The 22,482-nt window shown below is 43.1% G+C and overlaps 2 protein-coding genes across 11 annotated transcripts in view; both read left to right on the top strand.

Moving 5' to 3' along the window:
- SOAT1 (sterol O-acyltransferase 1) overlaps nt 1–5,221 on the top strand; it is a 43,928-nt gene extending 38,707 nt beyond the window's left edge. For all 8 annotated transcript variants that reach the window (XM_085512099.1, XM_015869748.3, XM_015869745.3 and 5 more), the window contains exons 11-16: nt 97–226; nt 571–668; nt 980–1,078; nt 1,357–1,492; nt 2,124–2,269; nt 2,537–5,221. In XM_085512099.1, the coding sequence (XP_085368225.1) occupies nt 97–226; nt 571–668; nt 980–1,078; nt 1,357–1,492; nt 2,124–2,269; nt 2,537–2,593 (666 nt within the window). In that variant the 3' untranslated portion in view covers nt 2,594–5,221. The remainder of the gene's footprint in view (nt 1–96; nt 227–570; nt 669–979; nt 1,079–1,356; nt 1,493–2,123; nt 2,270–2,536) is intronic.
- An 876-nt stretch (nt 5,222–6,097) lies between these two features.
- Nucleotides 6,098–20,827, top strand: AXDND1 (axonemal dynein light chain domain containing 1). Of its 3 annotated transcripts, none has more exons than XM_085512092.1 (25): nt 6,115–6,325; nt 6,485–6,663; nt 6,955–7,055; nt 7,655–7,775; nt 7,965–8,050; nt 8,697–8,753; nt 8,891–8,996; nt 9,213–9,334; nt 9,788–9,928; nt 10,246–10,350; nt 10,654–10,774; nt 11,032–11,133; nt 11,268–11,431; nt 11,585–11,648; nt 12,056–12,290; nt 14,578–14,791; nt 15,367–15,460; nt 16,088–16,296; nt 16,856–16,952; nt 17,845–17,955; nt 18,370–18,507; nt 18,652–18,783; nt 19,359–19,450; nt 19,839–19,990; nt 20,704–20,827. In XM_085512092.1, exons 1-25 carry the CDS (start codon nt 6,229–6,231, stop codon nt 20,808–20,810), a joined length of 3,147 nt encoding a protein of 1,048 aa, XP_085368218.1. In that variant the 5' UTR covers nt 6,115–6,228; the 3' UTR covers nt 20,811–20,827. The 3 variants fall into 3 exon arrangements, with proteins under 3 accessions (XP_085368220.1, XP_085368218.1, XP_085368219.1); XM_085512093.1 differs by having other exon boundaries at nt 6,116–6,325; nt 7,968–8,050; XM_085512094.1 differs by lacking the exons at nt 18,652–18,783; nt 19,359–19,450; nt 19,839–19,990; nt 20,704–20,827 and having other exon boundaries at nt 6,098–6,325; nt 17,891–17,955; nt 18,370–18,497.
- The last annotated feature ends 1,655 nt before the right edge of the window (nt 20,828–22,482 follow it).

Raw genomic sequence — 22,482 nt, 5'->3', positions numbered from 1 at the left:
ACTTGTGTTGGCAGCTGCTGTTCTTCATTCAGAGCTGTCAAGTGGAGATGTGTGAATGTGCATTTCTCTTTCAAAGCCAGATTTCTTTTGTTCCAGGTGCTTGGTTCACTTTTTTATGCCTACTATATCTTTGTGAGGCTGTGCATTCCTCAGTTTCACAACAGCAATCAAGAAACCTTTAATCTTCGAGGGCTGGTCTTGTGCATCTTCAACTCAATTCTGCCAGGTAAGACCTGGGTCCATGAGTAACCACCTTTACAGAAGAGGCAGAAGGGAGGGAAAGTAACTGTTGCATCAAGCATCCAACAGGCAAGTCTGAACTTAAGTCGTCAAGTTGTAGGTACTGTTCCAACCTGACTGTTGCTCTCTGAGATAAGTGTGACTGTGCAGTAAGAAAATGAAATGGTTTTACTGTTGGTGTAGGTGTTGGTGTAGGTGGCATAAAGCTTGTATGCGTCAGTGTCTCGGAAAGCCCTTCCTAACAAGAAGGATCTTGACTGTGTTACATGTTCCCCCTTATTGCTGAGTGGAAAATACAAGATGATCAATTTGATTCTGTTTTGCTTTTAGGGGTGCTGATTCTTTTCCTGGTCTTCTTTGCTTTCCTTCACTGTTGGCTGAATGCGTTTGCTGAGATGATGCGCTTTGCAGACAGGATGTTCTACAAGGTAAGAAGCAGGAGTTCATAAAGCGGCTTTATAAAGCTTCTAAAACATTACAGAAAGGCACCAGGCCTTCTGAAGAGCTCAGTCAGGATGTTGTTCTTTTGTCATCTGAGCCACTGTGGTTTTAGACCAAAGTAAGTCCTGGTATTCTTTTTAAAACCAAAGCCCAGTGGCATGTTTCATTTTGTGGTGTAAATTGTTATATTGGCTTTGTGTTGTTCTGATTGGTGTCTTTAAACTTGATATTCTACAGGTCTCTTCTGGAATATTTGATGCTTAATTTGATTTTTATATTCTTTCTATTTCTCTTCCAGGACTGGTGGAACTCCACGTCCTATGCAAACTACTACCGAACGTGGAACGTGGTAGTGCACGACTGGCTCTATTACTATGCCTACAGGGACTTCCTCTGGGTGAGCAACAAGCTCGTACATTCCTCATATTTCTAATTAAATTTGGAGCGGGATGGTGCATTTTTCGACACACAACACCAGTACTGCTATATTGAGAAGCAAATGACTGGTTTTCCCCTGCTGGCTTTGGGCAGCCACAATAGTTTTTACAGCCTCTGTTCCTATGCCTATGGTAATAGTGTTCTGTGGTTTGGTTTTGTTAACAAAACAAGTTGCGACAACCAAACTATAAAACCATGGCAGAATAGGTGATAATACTCTGTGTTCTTGTCTTCCAGTTCTTTGGCAAGAAGTTCAAAGCTGCAGCTATGCTGTCCGTCTTCACAGTATCAGCTGCTGTGCATGAATATGTTCTGAGCATCTGCTTCGGCTTCTTCTACCCAGTTCTCTTTTGCCTGTTCATGTGCTTTGGAAGTAAGTTCCCAGTAGAAAATGTGAGTGGGTTGCAGCATCGTTATTGTACAGAATCACCTCGTTTCTAGTTGTGGGTCCAGACCTGCTTGAATGGCTTAGAGAAGTGAAGATGTTAATGGGGAGGAAGAGAGCTACGCATGATACACTGCTGTTCATGTGACACTACATATTTAGTAGCACTGCTTCCTTTTTGCCAAACCTTGTCAGCAAGTTGGGAGTGTTCTTCCTTTAAAGCTGTAGTGTAGAACAAGTGTTACTGTGCTACTGCAGCAAGGAAGAAGGTGCATTTACAAGTGAAGGCTCTTGCATTTCATTTTGGGTTATGAGCTGTAAGTTAGAGGGCTTTAAATCTCTAGGTCACCTCTGCCAGCAGGATTTGGTTATTTGTATGACAGAAACAGTATTGATCCCCCAGCAAAGAGGCGTTCAGCCGCACCAGCTTGGAGAATGTTTTTGGAAGTTAAGGTCAATTGGTAGTACTTGCTGTACTGCCAGGCGTAGCCAGATATTTGTGCACAGCACTGACCTTGGGGAACAGCCTTGTTCTGGAGGTGAAGCATTGGGGGGGGAGGGATACCCAGCAGAAATCAGGTGGTTTCTGATTGACGCTTCTCATTTTGCCTCTTTCCAGTGCTCTTTAACTTCATCCTTAATGACCGCCGGAAGGGGCCCATCTGGAACGTGATCATGTGGACATCCCTCTTCCTGGGCCAAGGTGTCATCATCTGCCTCTACAGCCAGGAGTGGTACGCCCGCCAGTACTGCCCTGCAGAAAGTGTGAGTGACTGACCCTCCATAGGGGGTAACTGGTCATGCCAGTGGCTTGTCCTTTTCTTGCCATAGGTATAGGGGTAGGAATTAAATGACACACGACACACTTGTCACGTCTGCAGCTGAACCTGTGCCTTTCAATGGAGATAAGAACAGAGTCTGAGGTGTGGAAGTGTGGTTTGACCTTTCAAGTTGGGGAAGTTGAGTTCAGCAGATCTCGCCGCAGCTGGTGCTGTCTGCCTGTGACTAACACACTTCCTCTCTGTTTTGCAGCCTACGTTCCTGGACTACTTAAAGCCTCGCTCGTGGTCATGTCACGTGCAGATGTGAAAACCTGTGGGCTCTGGCCATGCCATCACAGAAGAACAGAGTATGCTCCATGTATTTGGACCATTGATTAATTCACCACGGACTTTTTCTAAGGGAACTTTTGCCTCCTGATTATTTGGGAGAAACTGTAACTTTGAAAAACAGTACTGAGGCAACCCAGTTGAACTGGATTGCACCAGGCTTCGTAGGCAGCATCCATTACGTGCTGTCCCCCCTTTGAGCCATTTCCATGCCAGTGAAACATTGTGCTGAAGGTGGAGTCTACTGGAATCCTACTCGTCCAGGGGTCCCCCAAGTGGCTGCTCTTCTGGGCAATAGTCCAGTCAGATTTGCTAGTAGCTCATGGTTGGCTTCCGTCCATCTTCCTCATTCACCCTTTGTATTTTTTTTCTCCTTTTTGGTAATGGGATGTCTACAGAACTTCTCTTCTTTGTGATCCTGTCCGTTGCTATGCCACGGACAAGTGATGGAGCAACAAGTTATTTGCCTCCTTGCTGTGAAAATAGCCAAAGCATTCCTGGATGGCTTTGAACTGCGTTCTATGTACGATGGCTGCCAAGGGGTTTCAAATGGGCAGAGGGAGAGGGTATCTTTTGTGTGGCAGTGTTGGAGAATCAGCTCTTTCTATGTTCAGAAACAGGGCACGGTGTGCAAAGTTTCTTTTATAAATGGAAAACTTAGGCTTTCTCTGTATTAAGTTCAGAGCGTTTTTGTCTTCTGAAAGCCCTTGTGACTTGAGGAATAGACTTTCTTGTAGCTCTTTCTTTCTGTTGCTCACAGATTATCATTTTTTGTTGTTGTTTTTGTTTTTTTTTAAACACAATTTACTTAAAAGAGCTTTTTCTTTTAATTTGGCAGGTGCTTTAAGGTATACGAACTAAGGCTTTCTGTAGCAAGAATGATTTGAAATGCTATGACTGAACTGTAAGCAAATGTGATTGACTTTACAGGTACATCATGCGTTCTCATTTGAGATGGCTGTGTTGGGTTCTTCGCCAGCCTGTCATGGTGCCCCTTGCCAGCAGGTCCTGTGGCAGCCTGATGCTGTCAGTGGGGAGTTAGGGTTGGCCCAAAGCTGGAGTCAGAGCCGCTTTTGTATCTGTCCATACCTGCTCTTGTCAGTGAGATTTTGGTTAATTGACACCTCTCAGCAGCAGCTTTTCCTTACTAACCTACAGCCCAGGTATTGGATACCAGCAGTGTTGGACTCATGGACCTGTCTCCCACTTAAATGTTTTTTTGGGCTTCTATTTTGTATTAAGCTGAGTCAAAAGTGAATTCATGAGCACCAGGAGATGCTCAGACTGTTCCAGCTTTTGAAATGCCTGTCGGAGGAAATGCTGTGCTTCAATAGGGAATGGCGTCAGGTCAGATTTGCCAAACTGCAGACTTGTGTCATTCTCCTCTAGAAGCATCTCCTACCAGAACTTGTCTGAGATGGTTGAGTTGGTTTCAGTGTATGTAAGCAAACTTGGCAGTATTAGTATACAAAATCCCAACAGTGAAATACATTTACTCTTACCTTGTTCAGCCTAAATAATCTGAAGTCTTTCTTTCCCTTCCTGCTTTGAGGGGAAGGGGTAGAAGTGCTGGAGCTCTCAAATCAAGCTTCCTCCTTTAAAACACAAGGAAAGCGTGAACAAAAGCAAACAAACCCTTTGGCCAACCAGCTCTATTGTGTGCTTAATACAGGATCAGACTCGGTGTAGTACTTCAGACTTGGTGCTTGAAGCACTTATGTACAGACATGATCGTACTCAAACAGGGCACGATAGTTTTGGAACTCACTTTTTTCTTCTTGATGCCTGTGTCAGGTCTTGCTGCTATCTCAGTGTTCTGGAAGGAGATAAAACCTTAGTGCCGAGTCATAGTGTTGCCCTTGCAGCTGGTGTTGTCATATTCCTAATGGAAAATACCAGCAGAATTGGGTCAGTGTCCTTGCTGTTGGAATCCTGGTTGGTTGAGCATCTGGGCAGCACAAGGCAGCCAGGATGGGGTGCTCAGCTGCTGGCCCTGCTCTGAAGGCTTGTGTTGGCAGGTGAAGGTTTCAGCCTTGTAGATCAAGGCATCTCACAACTGTTTTGTCAGGGAATTATTTACAATTTCATGGGTTTTTTTTCTTCAGTTGCTTTGAATATGGGCTTACATTCCTTTATTCTGGAGTGGAGATACGGAGTCCTTTGCACGTTTCCTGTTGAATTAGTCTCTTAGAGTATATTTGCTTGAAAAGAGTTTTCTTGGACCACGAATAGCAGAGGCAGCAGTGTGCTGTCCTGGTCAAGTAAATGAATGTTAAGGTTTATAACCTGCCCTTTTCGGATTTCTAATGGTATATTGCTGTTTTCTGGTCCAGCTTTGGAATGGCAGCCAGTACAGCTGCAGATCATTGCTCAACATGACAAAAATCAGTGTTAATATTGTGACATACATCCAAAACCTGTCCCGTTATCGTGCAGATAATGGTTAGTTCTCAGGAAGACTGAACCTGTGCAGAGTCTTCATGCCTTGGTCCCTGGTACCAGCAGTCCCACGTATATGCAACCTGTACTGTGTTCTGTCATGCAGAGGAGCCGTTTATATCTACTGTATTACAGCAGTTGAAATATATTTTCCTATTAGAGGAGAAAACAACAGTCTTTGCCTGTTTCTTTCCCAAAGCTGTGGATTGGTTTGGGGTTGTTCTCCTTGGGGAGGTGGGGGGGAGCTGCTGTGATGCTTCCAGAATGCAGGGCTGGCAGTGCTCTGTTTCTATAGTGATGGAGTCGGTGAGGAGCTGGTAATAGCTGGAGGGATGGGGGGGTGTGCTGCTCCCTGTGCTGTGTGGGAGCTGGAATACTTGGGAGGTTTGGGAGCTGCTGGTCTGCAGCAGGACTGCAAGGTGATGGCTGTGGGGTGGCTTCAAAGTGTGCCCAGCTCCAGGGTGCTCATAGCACAGCCTCTGTCCAGTGCTCTGCTAGAGGGGAGAATGTGCTTGGAGCTGAGGAAGCACAGGGAAAGGGCTCGTAGCTTTTGGAACAGAATAGGGTTTCTAGCCTCTCCCAGCTCAGCCCGTATTAAATCAGAACAGCTGCCAAAATGTACATCGTGTTGGTGATTTCTTCCTTTGCTTTGGGCCTGGGAAGAGTTTGTGTGCCAGGAACTGAATGTGCTGTTTTCCAGCTGTGCACCACGTGCTCGAAGTCAAGTCTTTTCTATGTCCTTAAGCTGTAGCAGTGAGGGAACAGCACCATTAATCAATCCTCCCATCCTTTGTGGTGAGAATACAGTGTACTGCCAAGCACTGGTTTTTAAAGAGGAGCAGAGAGTGGGAGGAAACCACTGCAGTGTATTCACCTATACACCTATGCAGGTGAATGCATTGCAGTCAGAGAATGCTATTAACCTAACTGGAAACCACAGTACAAAAGGATACAGCTGATAAGGAGGTCAAAGAGTATTTATAAAGAACAATGCGTATTGGCAAGGGTGGGCTTCACATGAGGGTCCCTGGGGGTTATGAAACTAATGGAAATAAGATCTTTTCCATTAGCAAGCAAGAAGGAAAAGCAGTAATACTAATAGAGGAATGTTTCTAGATTGTCCGTTATTGAAAACATCCTTGGTGAAGCATAAAAAAACCCAAGCATCTCTTCGCCATGCCCACCAATGGGATGCCAGTTCCTGGACCAAAGGCAGATGGAAGGAAAATGAGCGATTCCTTGTGCATGGGATCTGTCAGCAAGGACCGTGCAGGTAGAGCTGGGGTTGGAGACTGGGCAGAGGATGGTGTTCATCCTCAGGGACACAGAGCTGTTCCTGCTTTGGGATAAAGGAGTGGGCACCTTCTCACAGTTCTTCCCAGCCCTCTGTTTTATCAGCACAATAAATGAGTTCAGCCATGTTGCTTTCCAGAGATCAATGTTTTAAGGGGTACACCGAGGATGCTGGACCGCATCAGGCCTGTTTCTTCCTCCCTGGAGTATAGTTTTGTTCCAGAAGAGGTTTGCCGAGCCCTGACCTGTGCCAGCAGTTCTCTTGGCAGCCCAGACTTACAGTCCCACCGAAAAACAAAGAACATAGAGGGTGTCAGGGTGAGTGCTTCCATCTTCTGCTGCTTATTGTCCAGGACTGACTCTCTCTTAGGGGCATGACTTCATTCTGTTGGTGAAAGAGAAGGGTGCCAACCTTGTTAGATAAACTGATCTTGTGTTATATCACTTTCCTGATCATGTGTTGCTGTGAAGCTCTTGTAGAGACTGTTTTGTCCACGCTGGTTTCTTTAGCCCTAAGGCAGAAATAATTACATGGAGTCGTTCTGATCACTCCCACTCCTTGGCACATTTCTGGCTAAGAAGTGACAGCCACGTGTGCTTTGTCTGCAGGGCTGCCTGCAAAGCCCAGATCGGCTTTGGCATTATCCTAATCGTCGGAGCAAGTACAGACACCTGACAGACCACCCTGTCAGTTTGACAGGCGCTGGAAGGTAAGCAAAGAAGGGATAAGGAGTTGACTGCGATGGGAAGGCATTAGCACTACAAATGCAGATAGGTCTTGCCATCGGTTTTTCTAGTGGTGAGTGTCTGTGCTGCTTAATAAGGCTGGATGAACAGACCAGCTATCCCAGCTGAGCTGATCTGGGTGAAGTTCAAGGGAAAGATGTTTCAGGAATAATGAATAAAAATTGCTGCTAAATGATCCCTCCTTGGAAGCCGTTCTTCCAATGGATCCCAGGCTCACCGCCATACTCTGAGCCAGGATTAAGAAAAGAAGCTCTTCTGGCTTTAATGGACTTAGCAAGGAATAGCTTTATGCTTCTTTGTAAATAAGCATTACTTAAATAGCACTAGGAATTGAAAAATGCTTTGCTCCTCTAGTGTTTTTATCAGATGTTGGGCATGTGTGTGACAAGGCACTGACAGCAAGCATGAAAAGACGGGTTTTTGGCCAGAGACAGGCAATGTGAGATTAAGCTGCCAAGCAAACATTATCTTATCAGCCTTTTTTGGCCCAGAAGAGGCCAGTAGCTGGAGAAAGGTAGATTGCCTGTGTTCTGGGTCAGCTTATGGCTCTTCTCTGTTTCAGGGATGTCTCTTATTTGTGTGACGTCGTGCTGATCCAAGAAGACAAGAAAACAGTGGGTCTCAAAAGCTCTTTTCCTCATAGTGCTCAGGAACAAAGCAGTGGTCCAGCCTCAAGTACTTCTGTGAGTGCTGCTCCTCATTTATTTCTGTGTATATCATTAAGTGGGAGAAGGGAATTCTTCACCATGGAAAGACACCCTGTGAGCTTTGCTCTCCGCTTTGCCAAAACTGTGCCATCTCTGGCAAGGAACTGGGAATCTGCATGTCATCTTCCATGCTGATGCTTAATGCACTCTCTTTTCTACCCCTAGCAGGCAACCCTGTTAGATAGTCTGGTTCCTGAGGAATTTCACATCGTGAGAAAACAGGGAGTTGTGCCCTTGAAGTACTTTGATGAGTAAGTGCTTTCTGATTGACCAGGGTTTGTCCTCAAGCTGTAGAGCTTCTGACATTGAGAACAGAGGAGTGAAATGCCAATAGGCCGAGAATGCTGGAGAAACAAACTGCTTTCAATTGAGGAGAGTATAAAAATTAGTACAGAAATGAAACGTGGTTTTACAAATCCCGCCGTTATGGTAAGGCTGCGTTCAGCCCACCAGAGCAACATAAGCCACCTTTGCTTTGCCTTTCCTGCTTTAGGAAGGGGGCAAAGGAGGATTTCCTGTAGGCTATTAATACTAAATCTTCCCATAGCTGAACATGAATGTACAAGCTGAAGTCTCTTTAAGTCTCTTTTGATCTCTTGAGGAGACTTTTGGAAGTTTACCACTTATTTTTTAAGTGGTTTTGATGAGTCTAATTTTTCTACCTGCCTCCTAGAACTGCTTTCTGTACTCAGTTCTTCTCACTGGAGCTCATATGGGTTCGATTCTTACTTTAGGCTCTGGTTGCTCCCACTGAGAACAACCCCACAGTTCTTTCCCTGTCTTACTCTGATCTCCTCATACGTGGGGTATAAAGATTGAATTAGAGCACAGGATTCCTTAGCTAGTGTTTTATAATGAGTGTTTTATAATCCACTTTTTGTATGTTATTTTTCTTAGTAAATATACAACTCTGCTTGAAGACAGTGAGAAGAGACTACGTCTGTTCCCATCCATGTATGTACCCTGAATCAAGTTATTACTGGGGGGGGGAAACCCCAAAAAACAACATACAACAGTTTGAATTCCATTTTGTAGGCAAATATCATAATATACCATATAGGATAACGATGTGTCTCTTTCTGGTCTGGCAGGAAACCTGGTGGGAGGTTGGAGGTCATACAACTGACGGAGGCCATGGACAGCATGTTGGAAAAAGCTGGAGTAGATGAGCTGATTGCAGTAACAGGACCTTCACAGGTGGATAACTCATTCAAACCTGGAAATATAATATCATTTTCCCTTGTGTTTATCTCTGTTGTGCTTAAGATGCCTCCGAGCAGTTACTTTTTGTCCAAGCCATCTGTCTGTGGTTGCTGTTATAAGTTAGAGATTGTAGATGTAGTGGTCTGTGCCAGTCTCAGTTGATGAAGTAGATTTGCCATCCTCTGGTGTTTGTCTCCTCTGTTTTGCCAGCTGCACAACATGCTGGAGCTGATGAAGGCGGAGCAGAACATTTACAACATAGTTTTCCATGAGCTGATTCGGCAGGTCAGCGTGGACTGCATGGAGAGAGGACAGCTGCTTTCTAAACTCAGGTCGTCATTTGCCAAGCACCCTTAATCCCCCCCTTGATTTATGGCAGTATCCTCTCAGGAGCAGCATTAGCTATTGCAGATCTTTCTTAATGTCACCGCCCAACAAAGCTGGCCTGTCACAGTGTCATTGGCATGGGGTCTGATGCCAGAAGTGAAATAGGATTGCCCTGCCTCGTTAACAACCAGTGCTATCGAACCTCTGTTATGTAACCAGGAGCTTGCACCCTGCTGCAGTGGTGCTGTCACAGCGCTTGACAATGCAGACTGGGGTTCCTGTGCTCTTTTCGCCTCACATTGCAGATTACCATTATTTGTAGCAATTACATTGTTCCAGAGCTTTAAAATCCCAAGTCCAAAAAGGTTGCCCTCTAGATACGCTCCTGTGCAGTGAAAGGGATGCTTTGCAGATCTTCGCTTTCAGGTACCTTTCTGTTTTCACTCGTTTTGCTGTAGACAGAGGTATGTGGATCTCCTGGAACGTGTTCCTCAGCTGATGAAGGCGCTCTACAAAAAAATGATGGCTCAGCAACTGGTTGACAGGCATATTACAGAAGAACTACTCTATTTTAAGGAGTGTGTTGCGCAGCTGGCCAGGTCTGAACCCTTCCTGATTCTAAGAAGTTATCTCAGTGCACTAAGCTTAGCATATTGGTTTTGTTCAGTTTTCTAATCTTCCTTACATAGGAGCAGGCAATTATGTTTCTAATTTGAGCCAGAGCTACAGGGACCACACTTGAGCCTCCTCACATCATTAGTCTACCTTATCACTGCCAGCTGTGCAGCATGGAAGCACAGAATGAGGGTTAAACCACCTGCTTTCCTTAGCACTTTGCGCAGACCAGTCTGCATTTGGCAGAGCAGAGACCTTTGGGCTGGGCTAAGTTTATTGAGGCTGTTCCTTGCTGTTTCAGTGAGTTATATGAGATACGAGAACGTGACTGCAGGGTGACCAAAGAAGCAGAGAAAGCCCAAGAGGAGCTAGCTGCAGCCATGCGAGAGGCACAGGCTAATGCAAAGTAAGTTGCTTTCAAAGTGAAGGTTGGGAGATCTCTGCAGTATGGTGGTATCATTCTCCTGGCTGGGAAGAAGTAAGGGGCTGTAGACATCTTCACTTACCTAAAAAACTAAGTATTGAGGTGGTTGGTGTCAGATTTGTGCTGAATGTTTGGGATTCACTTACAGAAATCTTGTGTCATAAATAAAACATCTAGTCTAGAACCAACAGAGATTTGTAAGAGTACTGATTGGAAACCCAGCATGAGGATATCAACACAGTGGTGTCAACATAGACAAACTTCCTTGTCTTCTTCTTCTTCTAGCCTTTTGGAGCAGTATCGAGAGTTATATGAGTTACAGAGGAGAAGGCTGGAAGAGCAGGTTCTGGCAGTAGCTCGGGAGAGAGACATTTGGAGCTCAGCTGCATGTGACCTGGCTCTGAAGGCAAGTATGGGTCAGCGATACACTGCAAGGTATAGACCATCACAGTAGGCAGACTTGTTCCAAGAGCAAATTTCATCCCAAAGAATGTTTCTGTTTAATCTAGTAGACCTTCTTGGTCTGTCTTGTAGATAAGAGGTTTATTTCTAAGGTAAGCGGCCTCACCTGCTTATACTCTATTTCACTGATGGTAGAGCTTCGTCTTACTGTCATATGTCCCTTCTCTCAAAAGACAATGGTGAAAATAATGTTTCTTTCAGATAATAGAAAGAAACCAGCTCACATCGCTTCGCAGACTCCATATTGGTGGGAAGGCTCTGGACAAAATTCTCAAGCATTTCATAATCCTTTTGGCTTCAAAGGTAGGACTTGTCTGCCACGGGTACCTGTTCAAGGTGTTGATATATCTCAAAAGGCCCAGACTGAAAGGAGAATTCCTTCAACTCAGATCAGAATAGTCACTACATTTCTTTTGTTTCCCATTCAATGGTCACAGGATCTGAGAGACCTCGCTGATCTACAGGAGGAGACCGAGCAGTTCAAAGGAATATTAGGTCACGTTGGATCAGAGATAGAGCATTTGGAGGAATCCAGCAAAGAAAAACTGCAACTTGTGTGCAGGAGCCTCAACAAGTGGCTTCAGTACCATCACAGTAACTTGTGAGTAGCCTGGAGGGACGGGGTGTAGTAGTGATTTCTCCCAGCCTTTGCCCCACACGAGGTTCCAAATGTAAAGTCTTTTTGTATATTAACGTATATTTTGTAGACTTTTTTTTTCCTCTCAGCTCTCACACCTTCCTTTTTTCTGCTTAGTTCCTTTCAGATGAATGAAGAGCTATTGGATGAAATCTCAGAAGATATGAAGCTCTTAATAAATGTAAGATTTCTGGACATATTACTGAGTGGTATATGCTCAGCAAATTACCACTTGCTGTCAGTATCTGTTGCCCATCACAAATGTGAATGAAAGCACATCAAATTACATTTTTTGTTCTGAAGCTTCAACCAAGAATCTATGCATGAAAAGCTTTAACTGACTGTTAGACTTGCACACATTTGAGCACTGATTGCCAGTCCTGGTGACTGATAAATCATATTAGTCTGTAGAAGCATTCACAGTTGTCATCCTCATGGAGTAAGTTTCCCGCTTATTACATTTACTATGACATCTTTATGCTCATGAATTCCTCGTTGTTCTCTTACCTGATTTCTACCTCCTTTCCATTGCAGCCAAGGGGTGGTCCAGCTTTTGTGGGCACAGTAAGCCTGATGCTTTTCTTTCAGATGCTGAAGGAAGACACACAGCTGTATACAGGGGAGGCGAATATAGCCAAGACTGAAAGCCTCAAGAGTGCTGCCAGGATACAGAAACACTGGACAGAGTTAGGAGAAACGGTGCTGAGTCGACACCGGGACTTAACTGGAGCATTGCTTCCACAGCACGCTGCCCTGGAAGAAATAAACCAAAGAGCATGTGAACTCTATCAGCAATATAATACAAGGATAAGTGGGAATAATGGTAAGAAACAAGCCTTTCTTTGGGTATGCTATGGAAGTAGCAGGTAATAAAGTACCAGTTGGTATAATCTGCACTGAATTTTTCCAAAGCTAACGTCTGATCCCTACATATATTTTAGTAACCAAAAGGTATGAACTCTGAGGAACATGATTCTCAATTGCATACAAGAAGAATACCTGGAATCTGAAATGCAAAGCAATAGAATGAAAGAAAACTGCAGTACAAATCAGGCATAAGCCACAAGCTGTGTTAAGTTCAGAACGTGTGTGGTTAGGTGATTGTGATTAGGTGAATAATGTGTGGAAAAGAAAGCAAATGTGCAATAAAAGAATAGATGTTTAAGTCTTAAAGCAAAATGTCACTTTAGAGTTCATTAACCTGATATTGCCATTTCAGAGGGTAATACTTTTTTTATTACCTTATCATTAAGACAAAGTTATCTTCATTTGGGTATTGATTTGTACTGATAATAAATTATGCAAATAAATGTGGTTTTTTTTGCCGATTAAAGTTATCATGTTCTGTGCGAGATAACAAACGTTTGTTGGGTAATTTGCAACTAACCTTTTCAACCTTTACCTCTTCTAGGTCTTGACTCGTTTCTGATTTCAGAACTGTTTCATCTCTGGTGTTCTTTAATCGTCTTATTTTCTTTTAGAAGACTAAGCTGAATATGTGCTGTCTAGAACTGCTGCTCGTGCTTGCTAAGCTGCTTCTCATTCTGTCATGTTAGTCTTTCATAACGTTACCCTTTGCTTTTTCCTACATTATCTTACGCCGCATGTTATATTTCAGCTAAAGGAGATGAGATACTGTAAGTCCGTCCAGCCTAAAAGACAGCTGAAATACCCTTAGCAGTTCTCATTAAAAAGTGAAAGAAGGAAAAAGAAGCAGGGAAACAATTGGCCAGATATCACCGCAGAAAGTTAACAGCTGGTTGTCAGAAGTCTTTGTATCTATTAGCGGCCTGAACAAAGGGTTAGGAGGCACAGTGCTGACATCTGATACAGAATTGCTTCTTTCTGTTGGTAAAGTCCAGAAAAAGGAAGTTTAACTTATTTTTAACAAGGTTTTGGGAGCTGGATCACAGTAAAGGTATTCTCTTCCTCCATACAAGGCTGTGTATTTGAATTGCTTGGACTCATTTAATGTCATTTAATAGCCTATGAGAAGAGACAAGGCATCCCACCTCTTTACATTACAGATACAGTGGGAAAAAAAGAAAGTAGCCGTAAGAAATAGATTAGAGGAAATACTGAAAAAGTTGTAATGGCTGTAATTTTGTTCTGTAAGGCAATGATATTCATTGACCTGAAATATTTATACTCTGCTAAGATCGGGTTACCTGATCTCAAGCACCACGTGACAGAAATACAAAAGGTTTGGTATTCATTGACAAGGATGAAAGATGCAAAGGCAACAATGGCATATGTGGTTGAAACTGATTACATTTCACTTAAGACTTTTGCTCTTCCTTGACGGTTTCTCACAGTCAGACCTTTTTAGTAAGATCAGGTTTTTGACTCTGAACTTGGTGGGTGATCAGATAAAGGCAGTCTTCCCAAAGCAAACCTATCTCGTTGTGAGGCTTCCACAGTGTTTTCTGTTACCATCCAACCTGTGGAGGGTAACTTCTTCCCCTTCTTACCAGTCTGAACATCCCAACATTGCTTCATTGCATGACTACTGGTCCAGAGTAGAACTTAACCAGTTCCATACCACAACAGTACAGTGAGGAAATAGAATCATTAAAGTGTTTTAAAAACTGTAATCACCTCCATGTGTGTAACATCTTATCTTTGAAACAAGATGTCACGAAGACCAGGACCTTAGTAGGATTTAAAGGCTAAACACTGGACATCAGGAGCAACCACTGCTAATTTCAAGCATACCCCCAGCAATCATACCCCCATTGGCATATGCCAGATGAGTGAATGAACACATGATTTACTGTCTTATCCAGATATTTTTGCAAATTGATGTATATGGTATCTCTTTTGAAGAGAACTACAGAGCTTTTCATAAAAGAGTTCTATTGAGCCATCACATTTCTTTATGCAACAAGTCAAATCTGCCAAGACAAGAAGGGAAGTCGGCTTCACATCAAGCAGATTTTCTTTCAACTTGCTTTTAATTCGGTGCTTACTAAACAGTTTGTTCTTAGCACTAAGTATAGCCAGATCTCATGTAGGCTGTTCATCCCTCTTGGCAAATGGACTTTGAATCGAGCTTTGTTTTTGTTGGCTGAAAGAACGTAATTAAAGGTTTGTATTTTCTTCCCCTCCAGGCACAGTCATGTTTTTGACAGACTTGGTGAGAAGCATGGAAGATTGGTTATTCAAGGCTCAAAAGCTAACGCGAGGTTCTGGCATGCATGAAACTGAACTGCAGGCATTTTATCACATGATTCCTTCATGGTTGGCCCAAGTGGATGCATTAATGAGCATTATAGGCTCCAGCCAGTTGCATAAAGCTAAAAATGATATGGAACCGCATTGCCCGTAAGGACAAAGGTGTTAATTGTGCCTTATACATTAAATTACATGCGTAAGAAAAGGAAAATGTGGTTTTGTGGGGACTCTGGCACAAGGAACTGGCAGAGGGATAACTGTGATCAGCTTAAGTGTTATAATGTTTGGTGGCTGCCTTTCGACTTGGCCATTTGCTTTGATTTGGCAATATCTGTCGAGCCAGTTGGTGGCTGGAACATCACTGTTTCTCAGAACGCCACCTGTTTGGAGATGTTGACATTTGAACGAAATAACCCACAATTTGTGACTAATTTACAGGCAGATTAGTGGGGGATTACTTCTTCTCATCGTGCCTTTGGCTAATATCATTAGGAAATAAAGTATATGCAGAGCACACGCGCAATGTATATGTCAGATTATTTACAAATGACAAGCTTGCCCACAACCACAGTGTTAATAAAACTGCTTGTGCCACGTCCCCAGCATGAGGTGTGCCAAACTTTGTTTCCCTTGAGCTGGGAACAAAGGTGTCTTTGAGACAGGATATCCTGGGTGTGGTGCATTAGTTGTCACTTTGTCTCTGGATTCCCTTTTTCTTTTTTAAGGGTGGTACCTAGAGACTTATTTAAGATGATTCACCAATGGATTTTGTCCATGAATGCTCAGGTTGAGAAGACCACCATGCATCTTAATGAAGAAGTAAGTGGAAGCAAGTAAAGCACTGTATTTAGGGTTCACTGTTTCCTCTCATTTTTGTCTGGACGGACCACAGCTGAGAGGAATGCTTGTTTCTCCTTTAACACCTTCTTTCTTCTTTGAGTTGTGGCTTCTGTCTTCCAGACAGCAGAGCGTATCAAGACGACTAAAAATAGAGCACTAAGCAGTGCATCAACATTATTTTGTTTTGCTAATCTTTAGCAAGCTTTTCCTCTGGAATGATGTTGATATTTCCTGCTCTGAGAACTGTTTTGGCTGCTAGCTCTCTTGTTTTGTGTGTGTTTGTGTTACTGAGGTATCTTGTAAATGTTTTACAAGCACGATGTGTGATTTTTGGTTTGCTGCTGAAATATGGACAAGAATGCCACATAGAGCTCATGTTGCTGAACAAACACTTGCAGAAAGATAGATCCACAGTAGGAAAATATTTGTTGGTAATGGGAATGAATATGGGAGAAACAAAAACAAGGGTAAAAGTTTCTGTTACTGGGTCAGTTTGCAGCTTGAATTAGGTAGAATGTTGGCTTAGGTGAAATGCACTGAATTCAGTCAAAATGATAAGACTGTTCATTTATTATGGGTTTAGATTTGCTCTGATGTTTTGTGCAGGTGACTGAACTGCACAGGAACTTGATCCTGTGGCTGGTGAATTTGCTGCGATACATGGTTGAGGATCGTTTGTCCTCTGAGTGTCCAGAGGAACCAGAATCAGACTTTGAGATGGTTGAGGAGCTCAGACTTCAGGGTGTTCGTGAACTACAGGAAGAAGCAGAAGAGCTGGTTGCCAAGATGTGTGAACTGTCTGGTTCTATATCCAGGTATGAACAGAAGTTTTCAGTTTTGTCTAAAGGAGGCATATCAATGAAAAATGTGCAGTGTGCCAAGAGATTCCTTGAGGCAACTGATCTTATCAGTTTGGTTTTCCTTAGAGCTTTTCCTATGTTCTAAATGGTTCTTAATGGAATTTGGAGGGAGCTTAGTAAGATAGGCACATCTAAAGGGAATGGCAGTATCTGCTTTATAGCTGGTACTGCTATAAAACAGGCTGGCGTCTATAACTCTGTGGGCTCTGCCTACTCTTCTGAGCATCAACTCTGGAGTATGTAAAGCAGTATAGGCAGTGAGTCTGCAGTCCAGGTCACCTGGAGCAAAGCCTGCACCTGATTCTGCATCTGCGTTCACATTTCCTCTATGAGGTTAGTACAGTACAGCTGACTGGGAGGTCATTGCGTGAGTGGTGCAGGTGAGGATTGCTCTCTAGTGCAGAAGTTTAGAGGTAGCTCATACATCTTGCTGACAGCAACAGGATGCTTACTGTAAGGCAGAGAGCATTTGAGGGCACTCTTGCAGCATCAGTGACATTCTCCTTTTTTGCAGCTGCTGCCATGGGATTGTCAGCGCACTTGTTCGAAAGAAACGGTCAGAGAAGGATTCAGAAGCTGATTTTGAGCTAGAGGAGCTGAATAAGCTCAAGGTAAAAGGCGACTGTTTCCAGCTGTCTAGGTCTGTATTTCGATTAGACCACGTTTGCTTTGTGAAAGGTAGAGAAGAATAAATGTGATGATTTTCAAGGAGGAAGACTCTTACCACTCCAGTGAACTGCCCTGATCTCTCAGATTTCCTACTGACTCCACAGAAGTGGAAAATGGATAAAATTGAATGTGACTTGGGTTTAATATTTTCCTTACTCCATTTCAGGATATCCTGCTAGATTTATCCCATATAAACGACAGTAGTTTCACCTCTATATTAGAGCTTGTCAGATGTAAATTGAGATTTGAGCAGTGCTTGGGAGTTTCTGGAAGTGTTTGGTGCAATATACCATTATAAAGTCTCGGTTGAAGTATTTTGCTGTCAGTTAGCCTACCTTCTGCTTCCTTTATACTTGAGCTCTTACTGAAAATATATGTTGATGGTGGCAACTTTATTTGAAGCAGTGCAAGAAGCATGATAGTGTATACATTTCTTCCTCTGGTAATTGTTACCATTGTCATCTTCAGTGTCTAGCCAAGCTAGACTGAAAAGTTTTATAAAAAGTAAACCTTCAGATTTTCCTTCACTTCTCCCCACATGGGCTGGGACAGAGACATTCTGACCTGAGTGGAGCTTGTTGAAAGAATTGAGTGATTAGACAGTGATGGATACCATGTCTGGAAGCCTGGAGAAATGTCTTCCATTTGCTCCATGAGGTGTGAATGGAAGGGTCCATGCCTGTCCCTGGAACAGATAAAGATGGGATTATTTAATTGACTGAGTGATTATGATCACTCATATATATATATCTATATATCTATATATATATCTATATATATACACACACATACATATATTATCAATAACACCTCTTTTCTGTTATGTCTTCTCAGACTGAGTGCTGTAATTGGATTCATGTGTGTAGCCTTCTCCTTTCAGAGATCAAAGGCACTCCAGTCACCTTTCTGCATTTAGAGGAACTGAAAAACCTCTTTGGATCAGAGGTATATATTGACTGCATTTGCTGTTCTAGGTTGAACCAGTTTGAATGAAGATCTGCTTTAAAATTTCTAAGTGAAGCAGCTATGATAGAACTGCACTAGTAGAACAGTTCTGCATGATGCCTGCTAGCTTGATGCTAGCAGAGTGATTTTAATCATGAGTAACTATACTCATGACTAGTATGTCAGTACTACAGAATACTGCCACTGCTGTAGGCCAAATGCTGTCTTTCTTTTTCTCTATACAATAGCCTATAAAAAGCAGATCTGTCACAGTGGGTCCTGCTTATGAAATTATAATATAAAGACTGAGTCTAAATGTGTGCAAGAAGAAGTCAGAGACCAGATATTTTGCCTGGGTTATTTGGATGGATAAAAGGGACTTGGTACTAACTAAATCATTATGGTGCCTTATAGGAATTGCAATTGAAGCTTAAGGACACTATCATTTCTTCAACTCAAGAAGAGCTTAAAGCTGATGATGCCAACAGCAAAAAGAAACCAATAGCAGAGAAAGGAATACCAACAGTAGAAGAGAAAATTGTCCTTATGCAGGTAACTGTAGAAGCTGCGATATCCAGCAGAGTTGGGATTTTTTTATTGCTTGGTGCATGTGATGGGAATCGTGGCCTTTTACTTGCCCTGGATGTCACTGAGCTAGTGATATTTCCCCTATTTTCTGTTCATTTTGTCTCTTAGGAGCAGCCAGGTGCTAGTACAGATGATATGAGTGAAGGTGATGAAGCTACTGCAGACATGATCAGATATGTAGGACAAGACTTCAACATCCACCTGAAGTCCCTGAAGTCAGACATCATTTCAGTTACAGGGGTAGGTGCCTTACTCTCAGTGCTTTAGAGGCAGACAGATAGTGCAGTGACAGTGAGAGACTTAGAAGTGTGTATGGACTTAGATTTGTTAGTAAAAATGAATCTCTGGAAATCATAGTAACCTTCCTAAGCTTCTTTTAATTGGACTCCAGAAAAGTCCTGGTTCTTTTCTTCAAATGAAGAAAACTAAGTCCTGCTGGACAATTTGAGAAGCTGCCTCTGGCCATTGATTGTTAATTACTTCACTCCTGGTCAGGCTGTAGCCATCTCCAACATCTGTAACCCAACGAATACATGGGCAACCATGCAACCAAGGCAAAGTGCCAGTGAGATATTTGTGTCCAAATCAGGAAGTGATTTTAGTCTATTTTTACTCTCAATACGTGATCAGATCCAGTCAAAAGAAAATGCTTGACTTAGCCTCTGGTTTTACATGATTTACTGATACTGAGCTCTTGTCTGTGTTGTGACCATAAACAGAGACACTAGCAATGTCCAGCCAGACAATACTGTTGATTAAATGGAGCATTGTTGGTTTCACATTCACTTATGGAAGGTTTTGTTCTTCCCAACCAGGGAGAGATGACTGCCAGCAAGGCATCAACTCCCTTTTCTCAGAAAGAGTTTGAAGCTCTGGCACTGTTGGAACATCTACAAGTGCAGCTTCTGTGAGTACTGGTCCTATGCTAGAGGGATAAGCAGGGCAGGGTTTCATTTATATCTGTTCTGCTTTCTGATAAGGTTCTGCTTCAGTCATCTCTGTTGGCTTAATTTTCAGTTTCTTTCTCTTCCAATTGTCTCAAGCTGTTGATTGTGATGTTAGCTAAAGATGTGACACTTCTAACACTTGGTTAGCAAATGCTGAGTTTAAAATGAATTCACTTTGCAGGGCTTGCATAGCTGTGCCATGAAGTCCCCATCTCTTACAGAACTTTTCACAGTGCCCTTTTCTGAAACCACAACCGTATTTTATAGAGTTGTTCAGTTCCACTGCACTGTTTCAGCTTTCTGCCTAGATTTCAGGTTTTCACCATTATCTTTGCTTCTTTGATTCAGAGAAACAGAAACCCGTGCTCAGAATGCAGAACAGAGATCTGAAGACTTTGAGAAGAAGCTGGTAGAAGCTCTGGAGAGAATCCAGGAGCTAGAGAGGGAACTGGAGCAGAGGGACGAAGTGGTCCCAGAACCAACACCTAAAGAAGGGCAAGGTCAGGATAATCAGTGATCTGAAACCTCTCCTGGATTCAGAGCAGGGTTCAATTTTCTGAGAATACCTTATTCATGTGCTAAAAGAGACGTTTAGCACATTTAGCACATGCTCCTTTCTTCCTGAGCATGTCCCGGGGTCTTGTCTAGACTCGCTGTCAGAGCCTAAACAAGGAGGCTATTACTCTCATTCCAGATCCGGGTAGAAAGAACTGCTGAGCTCAGTCTGTTTTCTGAGAGAAAATAATTTTGTTTGGTTTTGCTATATGACACCAGGTCTACATATACTCTAGGTATTAGATGTCACCGTAATTGGCTTCACCTTCCTTTTAAGTATTGTTACATTCAAGGTCTGTTTAGAATCACTGATTTGTGTTTCAGGTCCTTTCACATCCCAGATACCTTTTGTGTTAGTGGCAGAGGGTCTTTGTGCTGTCTCCATCTGTTGATCGCTTGGTTTTGCCCAGGTGACGTGGCACTCGGTTCTTTAGGTGGCTTGTTTATTTTAAATGAATGCATTTTCTTTCTTAGCTGAATCTGCTCAGAAACAAGATGTGAAGAGGGAGAGTAAGTGGGAATTAGAATTTAACACTTCAGTATATACTCTCTTTGATATCAAAATAAGAAGAGAGAATAATTTGTTTGAAATACAATACCTTAGACATATTTACCCTGCATTTTAAAGGCTTTTGTTGTTATTTTTCTTTTCTTTCAGAAAACTGTTTACAAGAAAGCTTACCTGAAGGGGAAGGCTGCTCAACTCCCAAAGCCCCCAGCTCTGGCCAGCCCAAGCAACGCAGAAGAACAAAGAATAAAAAATAAGAATACCTGGGCAGTTTTTTGGTGACTATTCAGAGTAGTTTCTCACTCCAGTCTGCCTTTACTCCTTATTAGCTACCCCTCTCTCTGTGCCTTCTTGGCACTTGCGTTGTTCTTCTGGCTGGTTCTACCACTTCCACAGCCTGTCCTGTGCTTGTCCTCTACTTCCCCCCACAGCTCTAGCATCTCTACAGCTTGTTCACCCTCTCTATATGCTGATATGCCCATATTCAGTACTTCTACAACTTGAACAAACCAAACCACCCAGAGAGGTGGTCTCCCAGGGCTGGTGGTCAGCCTGGCATGGTCTGTGTGGTTATGAAGCTCTGCCAGGACAGCAGCAGCTGCCTGGGTTTGGCACAACTCAAATTCTGACCCAGTCTCAGCTCTGAAGAGCAGGTACCGCAGCTGCCAAGAACCATCCCTGCTCCAGACAGCCCCTGCCAATTCCCCTAGAGTAAACTCTATTATGGAACCTATCATATTATATCAGCAACACTGAAGCACATTTTTAAATGTTTTCCTTCTTTGAGGTTTTAAATCTGTACCTCCTGAAGGCAAAATTACAAGTTTCTGCCAACTCTGTGTGGCAGAAAGATTACAGAGCTTCCCAGAATTAGTTTTCCATGTCTAGATCACTACTGAGTTTTATTACAGGCATACAAGCAGCAGCCAATGGCGTCCTGCAGCCAGCCATATCCTGAGTGTTATAGTGGTAGAATGAGTTGGATGTGAGGTTATATCTGGAGCTCAGATGCTGTGTGATCTCTAAGTTCACAGGTGAGGTTTTCTTCCCTTTTCAACCACCTGTAAGGAGGCTGCTTTGCTGAGAGTCCCTGCTGCAAGGGGACTAGCAAATACTGGTGGAGTGAGATACGTGGGAGCGCTGAGTGTTGAGAAGGGGGTTTCATGGAGCTGTAAGATCTGATTAAACAGAATTACTCGGTATTTATTCAAGTGGACTCCGTGTAGAGATGTTAAACTAGTATCTGCTGGCCATCCTTGAGACACAGTTGCACGTAGCAGAAGTATTAATGCTATTATATAATTAATTGTATGGGCCAAGTGTGTGAGTGTTACTAGCAGGCAAAGAGAGACTGAATAAAATGAGTGAAAAAGCAAGAGTGAGCAGCTGGCTGGTCCAGCCCTGCTAAGCACAGGGATGATGGGAAACTACTGTGTAAGAATTTTGAGGACTTTCCCCATTTGTGTGTGAAAGTTACTAACGTGGCTGCATGGCTGCAGTGGGCAAAAGAACTACTGTTCTCAAGGCTTTTAGCTGGCTCTTTTCTTAGTGCTGGATTCCCATTTCTTAGCTCAGTGGGAGTTGGCTAAATGAATCACCTTCCTTATGTTTTCAGACACCCCTGCTGGAAGCAGATGCTCACAAGCTCAGATCTTGTCCTGTCTCACCACCCAGTGGTAGCAAGCAGCAGCACAGCCTGCCTTCCTCCCCCTACACAACTGAGAACTGTCAAGATACAGGCTTTTCTGGGAAGAACCTTTTCCTTCTTTTCTCTTATGCTAGTACTAGGGCTAAACATATTGGTTGCCTACCAACATATATGTGTGTGCATGGGTGGCAACTGAAATCTTATATCCAGTACACCACAGACAGGACCTGTCTCATTCTCTTGTCACAGGAGACCCAGGCTGGCAGCACCTACCAAAGTAC

Source organism: Coturnix japonica, chromosome 11, assembly GCF_054131305.1.
Source record: "Coturnix japonica strain WE chromosome 11, WE-NBRP24, whole genome shotgun sequence".
In the NCBI taxonomy this organism is placed as follows: Eukaryota; Metazoa; Chordata; class Aves; order Galliformes; family Phasianidae; genus Coturnix; species Coturnix japonica.
The sequence above is the reverse complement of the archived record's forward strand: the minus strand, read 5'-3'. Positions and strand labels throughout refer to the sequence as shown.

Bases quoted from the DNA above. Each gene is read 5' to 3' on its own strand.
- AXDND1 (XM_085512092.1), top strand. From the start codon at position 6,229: ATGCCCACCAATGGGATGCCAGTTCCTGGACCAAAGGCAGATGGAAGG. The intron at 10,351-10,653 runs GTAAGTTGCTTT...TTCTTCTTCTAG, and splicing joins GAGGCACAGGCTAATGCAAA to CCTTTTGGAGCAGTATCGAG. The intron at 14,792-15,366 runs GTAAGGACAAAG...TTCTTTTTTAAG, and splicing joins GATATGGAACCGCATTGCCC to GGTGGTACCTAGAGACTTAT.